Source organism: Marmota monax, unplaced genomic scaffold, assembly GCF_021218885.2.
Source record: "Marmota monax isolate L192 unplaced genomic scaffold, Marmota_monax_Labrador192_F-V1.1 WCK01_AAM20220418_F8-fsc00015, whole genome shotgun sequence".
In the NCBI taxonomy this organism is placed as follows: domain Eukaryota; kingdom Metazoa; phylum Chordata; class Mammalia; order Rodentia; family Sciuridae; genus Marmota; species Marmota monax.
The window spans coordinates 2,420,001-2,439,916 of NW_026692194.1; the positions used below are offsets into that span (position 1 = coordinate 2,420,001).

Here is a 19,916-nt window from a genome sequence, read left to right on the forward strand (position 1 = left end):
TTTTCATTAGCTGCCTTCACTGCATGACCAATTAGAAAATTATTTAATATTAATATTCTGCATATACCAAAAGTAATTTTCATAGTAACTAACATAGGTAAGAGAGCAAAAAGCCGCTCTTTATTTATGGTACTGTGTTCATAATCTGCAGGAATTCAGTCTTTGAACTATCTTTTTTCAAGTCCCTTTTAAAACATTATATTTGATGGATAGGATTTATACTACTTTCCTAAAAACTGGAAGACATACTTTTAACAGATGAGGAGCCATGGCTCAGAAAAATTAAATGACTGATTTGAGGTCACGTGTTACCCAAGAGAAGTTAATAATTTGTTGAATGACACACAGCTGTCAGGTGGTAGTGAAAGCCCTCCTAATGCTATGACCTGAACATGGCCACTGCTGTGTCACCCATCTAGACCATTCCAGATTAAATACAATCCAGATTATATCTGGATTAAATATAATCCAGATTAAATATCTAAAAATTAGTTGGTTTTGAGCAACCTTAATGTTGAGTCCAGGAATAAGCATGACTCTGAAAGTCTTGTAGATTGGAACTTTGGTGGCTTCCTGCTTATGTATAAAGACCAAGACAAGGCTACTCAAAAAAGATGAAGGGACTCAGTTTATCAAAATTCTAAAATTTGCCTTATTCACACTCATGCTTTTAGATTTCCCACAGACCAATTCATAATGACCAACTCAGTTTGAGCTGAGCCCATGACTATTCAAGCCATGAATCATATAAAAATTACAAGTCAGGTTTGGAAAAGCTTTGATAGTTATCAAGCTTGGTCACTATGATTCTCTGCTCTGATATCCTTGCCAAGTAGATTCTAGACTGTTGGATTGTTTCTTTTCCTTCTTTCCTTTTTTTAAATGTGATACTGGGGATTGAATCCAGGGGCAGTTCACCACGAGTCACATCTCCCGCCTTTTTGTTTGTTACGTTTTTGAGGCAGGGTCTTGCTAAATTGCTTAGGGCCTCACTCACTTTTCTAGGTAGGGTTTGAATTTGTGATCCTCCTGCCTCAGCTTCCCTAGCCACTGGGATCACAGGCGTGTGCTACCATTCCCGGCTTGATTCTGTTTCTAAGAACATTCACTATCTTACCTGAGAGTCCAGTCCATCTCTGGGCAAGGCAGGTCATTAGAAGGTCCTGTCTCACTTGATCTAAAATCCTTTTGCAGTACAACTCCTTGGGGTAGTTGTACTTCCTTAGGATAGCCTTTCAAATATTTAAACACAGCCAGCATGCCCCATAGGCCTTTCCCCCACCTCGTTTCCCTAGATTACACATCCACGGTTCTTAGAAAGTTCCACCTGGTATGTGAGTCCTTCTAGTATTTTGAATCCACTTACCACCTGGGCCACTCTATGCTCAGTTTGCTGAGGTTTGTCTGCTTCCCTCTGAAGGTTTTCAGGGGACAACACTAACTGTACTTATTCCAGGCCTACCCTGGACTCTATGTGGACAGCAAATACCTTACTGCAGTCCCATAGCTAAGAGCCCACAGGTACTTGGTGCTATCTGCTTCTTTGTTTGGTGTCAATAACTGATACAGGCTACTCATAGTTCATATAGGTGTCAATGTGGGAATCCTCTCATTAAAAAACAGAAAACTTTAGAAAGTCTACCTAGAACTTCTTATAGGACTTAAAAACAGCATACCACAGGGACACAGCCATATCAGCGTTTATAGCAGAACAATTCACAATAGCTAAACTGTGGAACCAACCTACCCTTCAGTGGATGAATGGATAAAAAAAATGTGGCATATATACACAATGGAATATTACTCAGCAATAAAAGAGAATAAAATCATGGCATTTGCAGGTTAATGGATGGAGTTGGAGAAGATAATGCTAAATGAAGTTAGCCAATCCCAAAACACCAAATGCCGAATGTTCTTTCTGATATAAAGAGGCTGATTCATAGTGGGGTAGGGAGGGGGAACAAGGGAGGAATAGATGAACTCTAGATAGGGCAGAGGGATGGGAGGGGAAGGGAGAGGGCATGGGGTTAGAAATGATGGTGGAATGAGATGGACATCATTATCCAAAGTACATGTATGAAGACACAAATTGGTTTGAATATACTTTGTATACAGCCAGAGATATAAATAATTGTGCTCTATCTGTGTAATATGAATTGTAATGCATTTGCTGTCATATGCAAACTTAAAAAAAGAAAACTTTCATTTAAAAAATCAACATAATAAAATATTATCAGTACATATACAACTCAGGAAGCTCTCAGAACATTACTGAATTATAATTTCCATATGTTAACAAACAACTCATATTGTTTATATGAAGTCATGATGGATGTCTTTCTATGAAAATAACCACATAGGTAGCAAATAATTTATTTTTTAAAACAACATCACTTTTTGATCTTAACTCCATGTCAACATTTGATTCTCCTTAGGAGATATTCCTCTTGTCCCAGTCTGTCTCACATGGACGTTCTCGTTGGAATCAAGCTACATATAGCAGAGCTATGTGTTTAAATGGCTTTGGGGGTGAATTCAGATACAAAAACATTTTCCTTCTGGGCAAAGTAATAAAATGGCATTCTTGCTCCTCCCACTATAAGTCAAACTGAGGTCAGTTCCCCCTTCCCTCTATCTGTTTAAATAAACTGGTCCAGCTGTTTGTTTCTAAAATGCCCTTTGACCTTGAGTCTCATCCTCCCTGCTTTTGTGACAGAGTGCTTTACTTTTCATTGTGAAAGAATCTAAATTGTCAAGAATATTCTAAACACTGAACCAAAAAAAGACTTCACATTTGATGTGAGCTTAGATGAATGTATTTCCTTCTTAAAACACTATCATTTTTAGAAGCACCAGTAAATTAGTTTTCTTACATGTGTATGTGTATGTGTGTGTGTGTGTGTGTGTGTGTGTACAAATAAATGCAGCATTTAACATATTCAAGCTTGGAAATAGAAGAAATGCTGTTTGTGAAGAGAAGTGAGAGAGGGACAAAATTCGAATTTGGATACACAATAAAAATATCCTTTTCTAAGAGCCACAGAATAGTTTGAAATAAGATATATATGTGTAAAATACATAGAGTTTTCCATATCGATAAGGGCTCTCTAAGGAGTTTATTAGTCTGAAGATGTGAGAGAAAACTTACTATTTTACAATCAATATTCATATATAGTATAACAGCCCTTAAAACTCAGATGTAGAATGTCAGGGATACATGACAATGTCACAGTTTTGCTTCTCACTAAAATAAATCATTGTATACTTTTGTTTAATAGAATGTAATTCAAATTTGCCATAAACTGGGCTTTTTAAAAAGTAAATATTTTAGTTAAAGTGGCCTTAAAATTAAAAAATGTCTCATTTGTCTTTCCATATCACATTTGGACATGAAGGTTTTTTTTTTTTTTTTGAATCATACTATGCCTTGAAAACACAATCTTCATTTTTGACATACTTTTAAGAACTGGACTCCCTCCAGTGAAAGGCAACTGATTTAGAAAGAGTCCTTGTATTTCTTCTTTTATACAATCATGGATTAGATCGATAGTTCTTCTCACCACCAAACTATCTTCTGTCTCCAAACAAAAAGTTTAGAAAAGAAAGGAAGGGAATGGGTTGACTCTATAGCTTTATTCCATGTCCAAATAAACAGAGATGTGTTTCTTTTTGACTTAGTTGTTTGTCTCAAGTTCTAATAAAGTTGAAAGGGGGGGAAAAAATCTCCCTAAATCTGAGACCTGAGATCAACTAAAAATCGAATTTTATTCTTTGCATTTTTATAGGAATTTGATAAGGAGTATAGAAAGTGAATCTGATTTATGTTTTAAGAAAACATAGGGGCTAGGGTTGTGGCTCAGTGGTACAGCGCTTGTGTAGCACATGTGAGGCCCTCAGTACTGCATATAAATAAATAAAATAAAGGTCCATTGACAATGAAAAAATATTAAAAGAAAAAAATAAAAAAAAGAAAGACAACACAGGAAGTACAGGGCATGGTGTCATATTCCTGTATCCCAGCAGCTTGGGAGGCTGAGGCTGGAGGATCATGAGTTCAAAGCCAGCCTCAGCAATTGAGCAAAGCTCTAAGCAACTCAGCAAAACCCTGTCTCTAATGTATAATATATATATATATTTCATAGCTGTATATGAAAAAAGGCTGGGGTTATGGCTCAGTGGTTAAGTAAGTACCCCTGGGTTCAAGCCCCCTCCCCCGCACCAAAAAAAGAAAGAAAGAAAACACAGGAAGTTTTGTTTTATTCTTTCTTTTCTTTACTCACAAATGTTTATCATTAGTCTTTCTTTTTAAGTGTTTTTCCATTCTGCCAATTCCATTATCTCCTTTCTTTGTCAGTCTTTGGATATTTGAATTGCTTTCTGAGCAAGATCTGATAGAACAGCTTTCTGAAATTGACCTTTTCCTTCAGTGTAGCCTGTATTTCCAGGTCCCTTCCCCTGAAACTGGATTACTAAATTCAGTTTTCTTAGGGCTGGGGCTGTAGCTCAGTGGTAGAATTCTCGCTTCGCACGTGTGGGACACTGGGTTCAATCTTCAGCACCACATAAAAATAAAATAAAAGTATTGTGTCCATCTACAACTAAAAGATTTTAAAAAAAATCAGTTTTCTCTTCTTAGGAAACAGAAGAGGCAAGGAGATCATAGCAGGTACCTGCCAGGAGCCAAAATACAAAGTAGAGTTCCACAGTTCCACAGGCAACATTTTTCACATGCCTTTTTGCTCTTTAACTCTCTTGTATAATTCCTGTAACACTGAAAAAGTAAAGAAAAATGACCTGCTCACTTGGTGTTCCTAACTTTACTCAGTTCTACTCCTGTGTACCACCCTATTTATTCACTGATGATTAAAGGGAGTCCGTATTTAGTTATTTTGGCATGCCACAGCCAACTCAGTAAATCACATAAAATCAAAATGGTTTTGTTTCTAGACAATGATGTGATTCTTTGTCACCCCTATTGAGCTTTGTACTAACTAGGTATGTGAATGGGTCAGTAGGACAATGGTCGATACGGGCTTATCCATCTAAGTATGGATAGATATGATTTTAAAACATCCTTATATGCCCAAGAAGCTAAAATGATAAACTATTAAGAAAAGGTTTTCTTTAACTAGACAGATACATTAGTGGAAATGCCTTCTACACATATGCTATCCATAAAAGACAATTAATTATAGTTGTCTTTGATTGATATGTAGGTATAGTTAGGAATAACTACATATATATTTAAATAATAATAAAAAGTAACACCATAGATTTTTAAGTATAATTTAAATAGTGTTAATTTCTGGAAGCATTATTCTTTATTCAGTTAAAAATAAAAGACATAGCTGGGAGTATTGGGGCATGCCTGTAATTCCAGCGGCTCCAGAGGCTCAGGCAGGAGGATCATAAGTTCAAAGCCACCCTCAGCAACTTAGCTAGGCACTAGGTCACTCAGTGAAACCCTGTCTGTAAATAAAATACCAAAAAAAGGTGGGGGGGGGGACTGGGGATATAGCTCAATGGTTAAATGCCCCTGAGTTCAACCCCTGGTACTAAATAAATAAATAAAAATTTAAAAACGCACATATAATAACTAATACATTTAGGTAATCTCTAAAACACTTCTTTAAAAAAACATTGTTTAGTTGTCAATGGACCTTTATTTTATTTATTTATATGCAGTGCTGAAAATTGAACCCAGTGCCTCACACATGCTAAGCAAAAGCTCTGCCGCTGAACTACAGCCCCAGTGTCTAAAATACTTCTTAATTTTAGAATTAAGCCTCATGAAAAATATTCAAATATAAAATTTCATATGGGAAGGTAATTATCAAATTCTAGAATTCTGTTTGTTTTCTCCTGCCTGATTTTCCTGGACATAGCCTTTCTTTCAATAGTATCACAGTTATTTAAATAAAACCTTATCTATCTATCTATATTTTTTAAGTCAACATTTCCTAATAACTTGAAGGCATGTTTTATAAACAACCCTTGGGGAAAGAGTTCTAGCTATCTCCCAACTATCTGTAACTATCTGTTCTTTCAAACAAAAACAACAACAACAAAAAATTAACTGCAAAATCCTATTTTGGAAATCTTCACTGTAGATTTACATTGACTTATTAGACTTAATGATCCATAACTGGCCGGTTTCAGGGTCCAAGTCTTCTACACTCCCTTTTTCTGTGAAATAAAATTTCATAAAACATGATTTTAAGACACTAAAGAAGGTTGACTCGATCTCAAGTCAAACCTTATGAAATCATGTTTTTGGCACCTTCTTTTAGTTTCTTAACCTCCTCCAGGATCCCACAGTTCCAAGACTGCAATCCATCATCTGTGTGTCTGGAGGTGGGGGAGGAGAATGGCTCTGGGAGGCCAGTAGACAAGATAGGCTGGTGAAGGCACTCAGCTCTCCTCTCCACCCCACTCTAGAAATGTAGTATTAGAACTTGCTCATGTCACAGGAAGCCCACCAGTTAGCAGTATGAGAAGGCTTCCCTTCTCTAGAAGTGATGAGGGTATCTCAGAACTCAAGTCTTCTAGCCCAGTTGAGGAAGTCGATTCTATCTAAAAATGTTCTTCAAAGTAGTTAGTGAAAAAATATCACCAATTAGTTGACAAAGATGATGTAAAATGCTAACAAAATCTATGTCTTATTTTGGACTTAAAGACATTAAAATAACTTTAAAATAATTCATCACTGGTTATATGCTACACAAATTTTCTTGAAAACAAATATTATGATTTTTTTTTAATTGAGCTTACTAAAAGATTTAATCTGACCTAAATTCAAAGGAGAGATGGCTCCCTCAGTAGGCCTCTATTTCTTTTGTTACTTCTTGCCACCACCTAGATTATTAAAGCTCTGGGCTCCAAATTTAATGGAATGAGTGACACACTGAGCATAAGAAATACCCAACAGGTATCTATTGACAATGAGTACAAGCATCAAAATGGCACTTAATAAATATTTACCTATCTGTGATAATCTGCCAAATTTGAGCTTATATAATTTTATTAACATAAGAAAAATAGTGGTTTGCTTAAGCTAGACAGGTTTAAAATGATTATTAGCACAATATATAAGCAATAGGATAATAGAGCAAAAATTTCTCAGCTAAAATAATATCCACAAAGAATAGATGTGTGTTTCTCTCTTGTTAAATAGCTGAACCATCTTTTCACTGAAATTCTCATTTTCTCATACTCACAAAAAGTCAATAAAATTGCATCTAACTAGACATCCCTCACTGAATAAATATATTTATTTAAAGCAAATCCTAGTTTTCTGCCACTCTCCACTATAAGTAGAATGAGCAGGTAATTTATCATCTAAAATAAACACTTTTGAAGGTGAAGGGACACTATTAATGATAATGCTGAGCAGTAGGCATAAAGCATGAATGTCCCTTGGGATGTATGATCATTCTAATGATTACATACTCATTATTTTTTTTAAAGAAAGTTTGCCCTGAATAATTGGACTTGAAACCCTTGTTGTGTGAGATTGGTGACCAGCCCATGTATAAGGTGCTATGAATCCTAGCACCATCTTGGAATTCCTCTGAGCTCTTTCCTTTCTTGAAGATCACTTCCTTTCATTTCTCAGCTCCCCAAGGATTCACCCACATAAACCTCTTGGGCCTGGAATCTCCACACAGACCAAGGGAAGATATCTCAAAATTTAGCTTGTTACCTAATTTTACCTGGTCACAAAATTAAGCCATGGAATGGCATATGAAGATGACTTGACTTGAACGGAGGTTTGTGTCTGTTCTTTGGAATGTTCACTGTACGAATGTTTTCAATTTGTAAAACTTTGAGACCAAAGCTCTATGTGAGACATACTGATACACAATCTATAGACCCTTTACACCTCCTGACTAAGAAATATGACAAAATGTCTCAAATGAGGACAATAGCACTAACACAAATAACTTCCTCTTGGAACTTGTCAAATCTCTGCCAAGTGCTTATGGCATTTAAGTCACTTTGGGGGAAACTGCATTTCACTGCTGAGTTGCTGAATGTCAGTGTGACTTCCCTTTACTTGGAACAAGCATCACTCATTATCTCAGTTGAAACACTGAGCCTTGGCAGGGACAGTGCGAGTAGTGTCCAGTGAGAAGAGTAGGAGAGCTGAGTAGGAAGATTGCCACTTGCTGACCCCGGGATCACAGCAGTACTCAGGGGCCGAATTGTGGTGAGCAAGTGACTTAATGTTTACAAAAAGTGCTTTGCACATGGTAAAGCCTAAGACAGGAGTTTGTTGGGATACAATCATTATGATTCTCAAAAAATGGGTAATGGGCCAAAAATTTGTACACAAATGCTTATAGCAGCAAAAGACTGAAACAACCCAAATGCTCACCAACCGATGAACAGATAAGCAAAATGTGTTATATCCATACAGCAGAACATTGCTCAACCATTCAGAGGAATAAAGTACCAATAACACATGCTAGAATGTGGACAAAACCTGGAAACATTAAGAAGTCAATGCAATAGGTTGCATATTATATGACCACACTTTTGTGAAATATCCACAATAAACAAATTTAGAGAGAAAAAAGTAGATTAGTGGCTGCCAGGAGCTGATGTGGAGGAGGATGGAAATATGGGGAAAGGTAACAACTGAAGGGAACAGGATTTCTTTTTAAGGTGGCAAAAAAAAAAAAAATTCAAATTGACTATGGGAATGGTTGTATAACTCTGTGAACATACTACCAGCCACTGAATTGTGCATTTTAAGTGAGTGAGTTGTATGGTTTGTGAATTATATCTCATTAAAGTTGTTAAAAATAAATACATACAGGTGGAAAGGATGAAGCACTGAACTGAGAGTCAATCCTGTCCCCATGCTGAGTCTCATCTGTCAAATGCTGCATAAACTCCCACCTAGGATTTGTACTCTATGGTTCTGTGTCACAGAGTGGCTAAAAATTTTAATCCATGCTCCATTTTGATATACTTCAAAATCACAGACTCTTCTGTTTTTTGTGATTTCAAAAAAAAATAGCATGACTGAAAATATAATTTCCAATGTGCTTTTTATATACTGCCTTCACTCAGAATGATTCTGATAGGTGTCTTTTGGTCCTCTGCTTCCCCCTAGCCTCTCCTTGGCCCTGAGGGTGGGAATCCCTGCCATAACCTATTGTACTTTCCTTTCTGTAAACAATACTGCCAGGTGACCAGCGTGAGGACTGAGATCTTACATCTTTTGGACATGCACAATTCTTTCCATTAGTTTTTTTTTTTTTTTCAATATCGCAAACCCCTGCCCTTTCCAAGTACATATGAACTCTGACCCAAACTAGGAATCAAATAAAGTCAACCACAGCAGATGTTCCAGTGATACAGTCCAACAAAACCCTTCCTTAGACCAGTCTTCAAATCTGCTTTTTTATATCTGATTCCATATTTTAGAGTAAAAACACTGAAAACTTATTACTTAATCATATGCTGCATTTAACTTTCCTCCCTGGCAATATACTGTTCTTGGACAAAAGGAAAGTCACTTTGTCAGTATTGGGCTAGATCTCACTGATGACCAAAAAAATTCATTTTTGAGCTAAATTACTCAAGAGTCCAAGACCAATAATCCCCATGGACCTGAAAGAGTTAACAAGTTTGAGAAAGGAAATACTTTTTCCGTTTTTCAGGGACAGGATCTAATCTTGTAGACTTGGTTAGTTAAGAAGGCAAAAAGGAAAAGAACTCTCAAGGATGTCAGAGAAGATTAAGATTTTTTTGTTTGTTTACTTGTTCGTGTTCAGGTGTCAAGAGCATGAGAGAGTTAGCTATTTTTCATACTAATGGATCAAACTAAAAGCTTTGTAAGGATGAAAATATAATAGGAAAATTATCAATGATTATGAAGGCATTGAACAGGAGAACCCTGTCTTTGCCAAAGATACAAGTATTCATGATGTTGGGTGTTTGTTTTATGCTTCTCTCTCTCTCCCTCTCTTTTGAATATTTTCCTTCCCCTTAGAAATTAAGAATGGAGTAGAAGATAATCTGAGCATCTGCAGAGAACCTGTCATTCACTCACTGGAGCAACGCAGACCAGTTCTGAGACAACGTTCACCCTCAGAAACTCTTCCTTCCCCTGAGTCTCTGGCTCCACTCCATTTTGGAGAAAACTGTTTTATTCAACGAGGAGGCAACATTTGCCCCATTTTTTTTTAATATTTCAGACTGACTCTTTAACCACTCAAATATGCTGTTTTCTGTAGGAGCAGCCTGCAGCAAGATGGTGATGTAAGTGAGAGCTCTAGCGGTCTCTCTGGGCACAACCAAGAGCTTCAGTGCTCGACGGTTAATCACCCAACACCAACCTCAGCAACTGTTGACACAAAATAGGTGGAGATCAGGTCTGTGCAAGCAGAAAATACCAGAAAGGCAAACTATATGTAAACACACTTAAGACAGATTTGACAAGAATAGACCTAAACCCGACTTGCAGGGAACTCACTACCATCCACAGCTTGGACGTCCCCAGCTGGGTCTGTTTCCCCTTACAAAGTTCCTTTGAGAAGACAAAGAGTAACATTTTAAAACGAAGATACATTTATGGGAGGCAGTGGAGACATTTGTCCCCTTGATTCACATAGTGTGAGTTTCAAATCTGCTCCTACATGCAGGATTTATGTAATGTAATACAGTTCTTCCACGTGTACCTGGAGTGGAGCCAAATGAAAGAGAGAGGAGGAAAAAGAAAAGAAGAAAAGAAAGAAACATGCACACACGACCACAATTCAAAAAGTTATTTCTCCTGACCTATAAAATGCAGGCAAAGAAGCAAATGGATAATGCTTAAACAGTCTTTTAATCTTATCTAACTGACACCTGACAACCCATTACTTATAGATTATTAATGCACCCACTAAAAAGTTTGTCATGTACAAAATTACTAGAGAAAAAGATTGAATGCCTGAGGAAAAAACAAATTTTGCTGTACAATAACTTCAGAAATTTCAAGCCTATTATCTGTCATGCCCTTCACAGACTCACAGCACACTGCTAAAAACAACTGATTTATCTTTTTTATGCATCCGAAAATGACAGCACACATGTTTTTCATGTCTTGCGATAATGTTTAATTTCATCTAGTTTTTATTTTACAGTATGTGATTTGTTTATTTAAGATGAAGAAAAGTAACAACTTTTTAACTAATTTTCCTGTTTGCATCTTTATCAAAGTGTGTGTGTGTGTGTGAATGTGTGTGTATTTCATTCCTAGGGTAGACCAGGAATTAGATCAGCTTTAGAATATTCACATCCTGCTGGGTGCCCATTGTCACACAGTCTAGAATATTAGCTGAGAGTCTACACTCAACTGTCCTACATGTCCACTTTAAGACAGAGGAAACTGCTGTCCCCGGAGATAAAGTGACTTGAGCAAGGACACGTATCTATCTGGTGAGGAATGGGGACAGCAGAGGAAATGTTTTGACTCCAGCGTCGGTTTCCTTGCTTATTCCCTCCCCTTACTCCCTCAGTCCCCCTGTGTAAATTTCACACTGTCAGGAGGCTTCCAGAATTGCTCCTTAGCCACCTGAGGGTGGGGCAGAGTTAAGCTCCACCTTGACCGTGATGTCCCTCAGCCCTTCACTTCACATGCTCTCTCCAGGTACAAGGGATCAAGTCTTGCTCCATTAGGTGGCATGACACTCAGGGAGTTCTCTTCATTTCTCTGACCAAACACTTGTGCCAAGACACTGCAAACAGCAAATCTAATTTAATTCAGATGCAAGAGTCTTGCTGATCCAGGTATCATGTTCAGAGTCAGTCTCCAAGCCACTGCTTTAATTGCCTTGAAAGGAATCACATATTCAGAAACACCAAGCCTATGGTGAATCAGTCTCCCAACTCACTGGGAGCCCAATTCTCAGCTGTCCTGCAACACCTCCTCTGGCTGCACTGGCTCTCAGCTTCAGGCATGGAGCTATTTTTTTTTTTTTTGTTCTCCTGAAAAGCTTGAAACTGCCCTCCAATGCTGGCTGGAGGAGAGGCCTTGGTTACATGAATTACACTTGAACTTTCCTAAATCCTCCTTCCCATATCCCAGAACTTCCTGTTTATCTTTCACCTAGACTCAGGGTCCCCAAGGGGAAGGGGCAGGGTTTTCCATCCAGCACCGTGGGCCAACACCTACCCCTTCCTCGGGGGTTTTCATCTTTCACTTTATTAAGGACTTGACTTTACACAGTGGGGAAAAGCTCTAAGTAAACTTACGGTGTAAAACTGACAATAAAGTATATTGAATAGTCTGCAGAGTCATTTTCAAAGAGGATTGTTTGCTGGAAATTTTGAAAATCTGCAGACAAAAGCAATGTCTCTGTTGAACTCCTGAAACTCTCTGACATGACAATACCTGAAGGTTGCTAAATTCACAGCTCTTTTCCCTGCAAGCTATTTGCTCAGCTTTCCTAATAATACCCTGCCTGTCTGGCGGCTTGCCAGCCCTGTCTCAGGCAATATGCAAGCTAAACATTTTTTGACTGATTTCAATATTTTCTTATGAGCAACTAGACAGTATTTTATCTAGTGAGTATTACTGATTGCTATAATCTAAACCCAGAGTAAGCGCCTGTAAAGGTAATATTATTAGAATTGACACTCAAGGTGAAAAGCAGAGCAATTAACCGAGGCTCGAGGAACAACAACACATTCTGAAATGTTCTGGGGAGTTCTTTTATTTATGCTTCTCCTTCTTTTAAAAATACTGCACCTGTTACTCCATTGATCAATTAAGAAGTCTACTTCAAATGTGGGTAACACTGAAATTCTCAAGGGAAAAAGTTAAACCACCTGCTTAATAAAATTACTTTTGTGTGTGTGTGTGGGGGGGGGCAAGGTTGTTGCATCCCTAGGTGATTTCAAGGCAAGGAAATCACTCTACAGCCCACACTTTCATTTTGTAGTTGAATAGAAACAAGTGACCCAGGGCTTCTGCTTCTTGTGTTGGCACTGGTGTGGTCTTGGTTTTTTTGTTTTTTGTTTTGTTTTGTTTTGTTTTGTTTTACATCTGCTCTCCTTGCTTTTGTGTCATGCCTCTGTTTAGCTTTATTGACAAAACAATCTGTGCCTAATGTTTAAACAACATCTGTAAAATGTATTATTAAATTATGCTGGAAGAAAAAGCAGAACAATTCTATGAAACCCTCTGACCCCTATTGATTTTTAGATCACAGAAGTTGAAAGGATAATTTGTGAATGTTTTAACATTTACATCTAAACAGGTACCTGTATTTATAGAATCTTTGATTACTTATAAAACTATTTGCTACATTATTACCATAACTCAGAAAGAAACCTGACCTTTACCCATCGAATCTGTTTATTATAATGAAGGAGATCCGATTTTTAAAAAATAAGTTTACATTTTTACCTGCCAGAGGCATAAATCTCTAAGGATAACATACTTTTCCCTCCAGTAGTAATAAATGGGAAGTAATGGCTGAATGCTTTGTAGTTTCAGAGGCAATAAATGGAGTAACTAGGAAAATCTGGTGTGTACCCTAAATCTAAGAACTGTGGAGAGCAATAGTTCTACAGTGTCATATCAGATGTTAGGATGCTACTTGGAGTTTTATATGCCTTGTTGTGGAGAGAGATTTTTCTCTTGACATACATACTGTATTTCACCTATATTATATATTTTGCACCTAAAACCCATATCAGATCATAAAAGGATAATCATTTAATATCAGGCCTCACTGGAAGAGTGTTCAGATGTAAACAAAGAAACTATAAAATTCATTCAGTGCACCCTAAGCTAGAGCTCTGCAGGTACCATGTGTCTGTGGTATCCAGCAAGTACCAGTACAACCACACAGCCTAAGTTATCATCACAGCAAATCCCCAGGTTTGCAACGCTGGAGTCAAAAGATAGAAGGCAGTTTTTATTGGACCGTGCTATACTCATATTTTCAAAATAAAAAATAAAGTTGGTCAATTCAGGAGGTAAAAAAGAATGAAGTATTGAATCTGTATGTGTGTTTATATTTTTTAAAAAGTTTACCAAAATATCTAAAGACCTAAATAAGCATCTAATCCCTAAATTCAAGATGTTTCTACATAAATGACAAAAATGTCAGAATATTGTGTTCCCTGCTATATATCAGAAGTATTTATCACAACTATAACAATGAAAAAACAAAAGCCCTGAATACTACCATTTACCATTTTTTTTACCATTTTTTTAGATTAAAAAAAAAGGAAAATACATAAGTGTCTGATGCATGTTACATTTTAAAAATGATTATGCTTTAAATCTCAGATTGCCACACATTTAAGGTTGAAATATTTAGGCAATTAGTTATGAAGCTGATGTTTTTGGAAAAGCATTCATGGACCTCAGATAAATGAGATAATTTTGGTAAAAAAATTTTACCCAAATTATTTGCATAATTGCATCAATTCTCAAAAAAAAAAAAAAAAAGTAATGGCATAACCGGTCCTACAATGTCTCATCTAATACATTTCACATTCCATCTTAGGACCCAAATGTCTTTGGTACTCATGCCAATTGTTTGAAGATTCCTTCTGTTTTTATTCTGATGGGACCAAATATGATTTGTCACAATTATTTCCTTATTTTCATTTTATTTATATATTTTTTGGCATCAAGTATTGAACCCAGGGGTGTTTGATCACTGAACGTGCGGCACCCCCAGTCCTTTTAACTTTTTAACTTTTTTTTTTTTTATTTAGAGACAGCGTCTCCTGAGTTGCTTAGGGCCCCCGCTAAGTTGTTGAGGCTGGCTTTGAACTTGTAATCCTCCTGCCTCAGCTTCCTGAGCAACTGAGATTACAGGCATGCACCACTGGGCCTGGCTCACGATTGTCTTTTACTTCGAAAGAATTATTTTAATTAATCAAATCTGTCTTGTGATTTTACACTGAAATTCTCTTTTGCCCTTTACCTAGCCGATCCCTTCTACTTTATCCTTGGTCCTCTACAGCAGCAGGTAGCACATATGTCACTTATGCCAGTTAAAGAAGGTAAAATAAGTTCAGTGATGGAGTAAAGAACCATTACAACACATCAAACTTCTTGTCTCATTTTCAGTCACAGCTTAACTTAAAAACCACATCATCCAGAGGTTCTATGACAAGCTAACAAGTCGACATGAGTTTATATTTTTTACTTACATATTGTGTATTTCAATACATTATGTTGCTGCCAATAATTACGGCTGATCTACACCCAACCTGCCCTTCAGCATTTTATGAAATCTCATCAACAGTGACTCAGAGTTCATACAAAAATGTACATGTGTGTTAACAAGTTTTAGAGAATCCAAGAAGGAAGACACAAATGTTTTAAAAATTGTGTCTATATGAAATGAAGGGAAAACACTGGTGATGATTTTTTAAAAATACATTAATTCTAGAGGAAAATAACATTATGGAGTGATGCTCTGTACAGGAATAAAATGTTTACAAGCTCTCAAAATAGCTTTGTATGTTTTTTTTTTTTTTTTGGGGGGGGGTCCAGGTGTGGAGGGAAAGCAAGGTACTAGGGATTGATCTCAGGGGCACTCAACCACTGAGCCATATCCTCAGCCTTATTTAGAGACAGGAAGGATCTCAATGAGTTGCATAGTGTCTTCTCGCTTTTGCTGAGGCTGGCTTTGAACTCGTGATCCTCCTGCCTCAGCCTCCCAAGCCACCGGGATTACAGACATGCACTACTGCCTGTAAAAACCATATGAATTTTTGGCAATACAATAAAGTAAAAAAGATAACCACTCCTCAGTTTCTCTCATCTTCAGTCTCCAGATAGTGCAGTTTAAGATTCTCTGACATCTTTGATTTCAAAATGGTGCCATCTGAGTTTCCCCGTTTTTGGATCACATTTCCTACTTAATGTTTAAAGAAAAATAAATCTATTACCAGCTCCTTAGAATAAGAAGATTTAGATGAAAATTAACAAAACATTAAAAAATGAAACATAGGGATGCCATTATTCACCACACTTTAGAAAGGCAATCTCTCTGACATCTTTTAGTTATTTGAAGGACATTTCTCTACAGCAGACCAAGTTATTAAGGGTTAAAACAATGGCCAAATGTGAAGGCGGTGAGGTGGAAACAAGGGTCACTTCCAACTCCAGAAAGGACAAGGAGGGAGAACACAGTGTACAAAGTGCCAGGTAAGCACAGAATTGCGTTATGTCCCAAATAACTAAGTAAAAGCAATTTTTTAAGTTATGTCTGCACCAAATTGAGTATGTTTAAAGCCTGCAAACAAGGCTGGGAGGTAGCACAGTAGTTGAGCACCTCCTGTTGTATTAAAGGCACTGGGTTCAGTCCCCAGCATGGCAAAAATAAGTAAAGTATGCATATATTTTGAAAAAATATTTTGTAGTAGGTGTTATATCTTTTTTTAAGTTTTTTTCCCCTCTCTCTTTAAATATGAAACAGGAAGTCCAGTTATGATCACAGACTGGTTGAGACGTGTTGCCCTCCACCCATCCGAGATTGTGCACCGAATCTAGGAAAACGACAGTCCATACACATTACCTGAAATCACCGAATGCCTTCTTGCCCCTGAGTTCACAGGAAATATCCTCTAACATGGTCTGCCCAGAGAAAGCAACTTGTAATGGAATCTATGCTCTGGTAACTATGTTATGGATGGAGTTTGCTAGCAACCATGAGGAGGAAGAGAGATGGCATGTAGTGATAGATCACCTGGAAGGCAGCTCTCCAGCGTTCTTTAATTAGAGAGCTCACCCTGCCACTCCTTTACCCTTAAACAAGAACATTTCCCAGGAAAATGTAATGTCTGTAGAGCCTCCATTGTGTGAAGACCACCTCACCATCAGTGTGAATTGAAAAAGAGGTGAGTTGAAGTGGGTCCATAAAATGGATGGTCTCCCATTTAATACCATCCAGAACCTCTGAAAGACAAGTCCAAAAATGCAGACTGAACAGTCTTGAAATAGCAGGTGAAAATAGGCAAACCAAAAAACCTCAGCAACGACACAACCCCCAGTGAAGCTTATGGACATAGTGTGCCTTTGGTGGGTTCCCTCTCCACTGACTAAAAGCCCTGCAAAAATTGATCTCTCAAGGCTGCAGTAAGGTCGTAGAAATTGATAACCCTTACAAGCAATGCTTGTGTGAGTCTGTCTGTGTCTTGCAGATAGTGCACTTTGTAAATTAATCCTCCAAAGGCAAATATATTGTAAGTAGCTTGTTATCTCTAAAATACTAAATTGAAGAATACATGGGATTATATTGACAGAAATTACATTTTCTGTAATGGGGTTTAATATATCTGAAATCTCTCCCAAAGGCACCCAGGCTCTCTAACAGGGTAGGGTCTGTTAATTTAGGTGCAATGGACATCAAGAACAAATTTATTCACCAAAATGGATTAGGCCATGTAATCAGAGATTCTGTAATATTAATCTTTGACACTTATTGAACAGAAAGAAATACTTCTGTCTGCGACTGGCATTCCCAGTTCTCCCCTTTCCCCAACCGGGCTTTGGGCCTTTTCTGGATTTTACATCAAAGAGGATAAGGTTTCACCACCATAAACACTAATCTAAAAATATTAGGACAATTAATTAGATACACTTAGTTGTAGGGGATATTGGATTTCAATACCCTTCAAATATGACACTAGCCCTGGGTGATTATATGAAACCTGGCTTTCAGCACATTCACAAAGGGTAATAAATCATACTTTCTCAAAGCCCCGTTGCCACATCACCATATATTAAGTCAGAATATTGTTGTCTGGTACTTGGTGCACAATCCCAGCTTTGCCCCAAATCAGGAATTTACACCCAATTTAGAAATAGTATTGCATAGTCCTGAGACACATCAGGTTTTGAATAGCTTCAGAGTAGCAACACAATTTCTCCCTTTTAATATTTGGGAGATAAGAGAATAGGGAGACCACCCTTGACCGCGTAACAAATTCTAAACGAATTTGGTTATTCCATGAATTTAAAACTGATCGATAGGTGATGGTAGGTTTTCTGTTTTGTAGAAAACAAGATGATACCACTCTATCGATTATCCTTAAGGGAAAAAGAGTCAAAGAGAGCCAAACGTTATCAGAGCCATCATGAATGCGAGTTAAACACAGAGTCATCCCACGCATAAAACCTGTCAAGGTATAAAAGAGGTGGAAGGCAAAACACTGTTTTATTTTCCATACTAGAAAGTGTTCTCACATATCAGTCAACAGTTTGTTTTCACCTTTGGCTCAACAAGCTGCAGAGACTGGGTGTGGCTTCTCAATGCAAAACATTAGTTGCAGGTTGCCAAAGGGGGAAACAGATTGTGTGTAAACACAAGGCCAGATTGCTTACCAATTGTTCACTTGCAGGATGGTGAGTCCCGTGTCTTGGGCCAGTTGCTTTTTCTGTTCTTCAGAAGGGTAAGGATGCTGAAAGGGAACAAAAAGGATATGTGTACATCAGGCAATATTTAGGCCATTCTGTCAATAACCTAAGTGTCTAGTGAAGTCTATAATTAAAGGTAAAAATGCTGAGGTGTGTCACTCTTATTAATGGAATACTACATCATCTAATTAATGGCAGTAAAAGACAAGCCAATTACAAAGATTAGTGAAGTGTATAAATAGCTACTTAGGATACTTGCAGAACCTTGATACTGAGTTGATCCTTTAACAAGTTTATTTGTTGCAAACAGAAAGTTTAGTGTGATCTTCACTACATTTTATAGCATTAAAATAAGGACAAGAGTGTTTTGTTTTTTGTTTTTTTTTAACCATCTACAAGTGTATCATATCCTGGTTAAACCCTTTCAATGAACCACAGAATTCTGAGGAAGCATTTTGACCAACAATCTGCTGAGGTCACCAGCACTAAGTTGACATTCTCCAAGATACCATATTGCCGTATGCAAATAGCAAAATCAAAGTGGGTGTATTTTGTTTAAACCACTTTTCATTTTAGCTCTTCAGCAAAGCACAAACAAAATTTATCCCTAGTTGGTTTCCATGTCTCAATGTTGACACATGCTAGGGTTCTGCACATAGACCAATGCAAGGTCAAAGATCAGCATATTTTGCATGCTAACAACAAACCCAGTTATGTTCCTCACAAGGTAGAGTGGATAAAGAAGTACAACAGGATTTGATAAGAAAATGAAATTCATCCCTTCTCATAAGAATGTTTGGAATGCTACTGAAACTACCTTTGGCAAAAACACTTTTTGTTCAATAATCAAGTATATCTAAATTTTCAATACACATTTCAAAAAGTCTGGGAGAATCGCTGAGGATGTGGTTTCTGTCCATGGAGACACTGACTGGCTTGAAATGTGACTTTCCTAGGAATTCTCCATAGATAAAACTGTTCTGAGAGTCAACCCTCTATTCCATTATGAATGGGAAAGGGCACCCCACAACCCTTAATTTAACTATCTGTGCCATGGAAACTAAATTCTGGTCTATTGAATGCTAATTAACATAGCTTTTAATCTCATTAATAATGTCTGATTAGATGCTAAAAAGACTTGTTAATGACCACTTCAATGCTCTTATATGTAAGTTTAAATATGTTCTGTATCTATACACGTGGGATACGTTTGTGGAGAGCAGAGATATAGCAATTTTTCCCATAAGCATTGTCTTTGATTGTCACTTAATCAATAAATACACAATTAGAATAAGGCTTTGCTTTCATGGACTTTAGTGCCTTTCTCTAAAGAGCTTCAAGTATATTACAGACGGGATGGTAATTAATCCCCATTATAGTCCTTTGAGTGACATAAATGGAATCTATCATTGCTCTTGTTTTACAGGTGAGGAAACTGGCCAGCAGAAGGGATGGCCCACAGCAGACAGGGGTCAGTGATATTTCCTCCTTCCCTTCCAGAGTTAAATCCCACTATGACCAAAGGATGTGG

The 19,916-nt window shown here is 37.3% G+C and overlaps 1 protein-coding gene across 6 annotated transcripts in view; it reads right to left on the bottom strand.

Moving 5' to 3' along the window:
- Positions 1–19,916, bottom strand: part of Meis1 (Meis homeobox 1) — a 136,086-nt gene that overhangs the window by 6,840 nt on the left and 109,330 nt on the right. For all 6 annotated transcript variants that reach the window (XM_046422714.2, XM_046422723.2, XM_046422740.2 and 3 more), the window contains exon 9: positions 18,353–18,429. In XM_046422714.2, the coding sequence (XP_046278670.1) occupies positions 18,353–18,429 (77 nt within the window). The remainder of the gene's footprint in view (positions 1–18,352; positions 18,430–19,916) is intronic.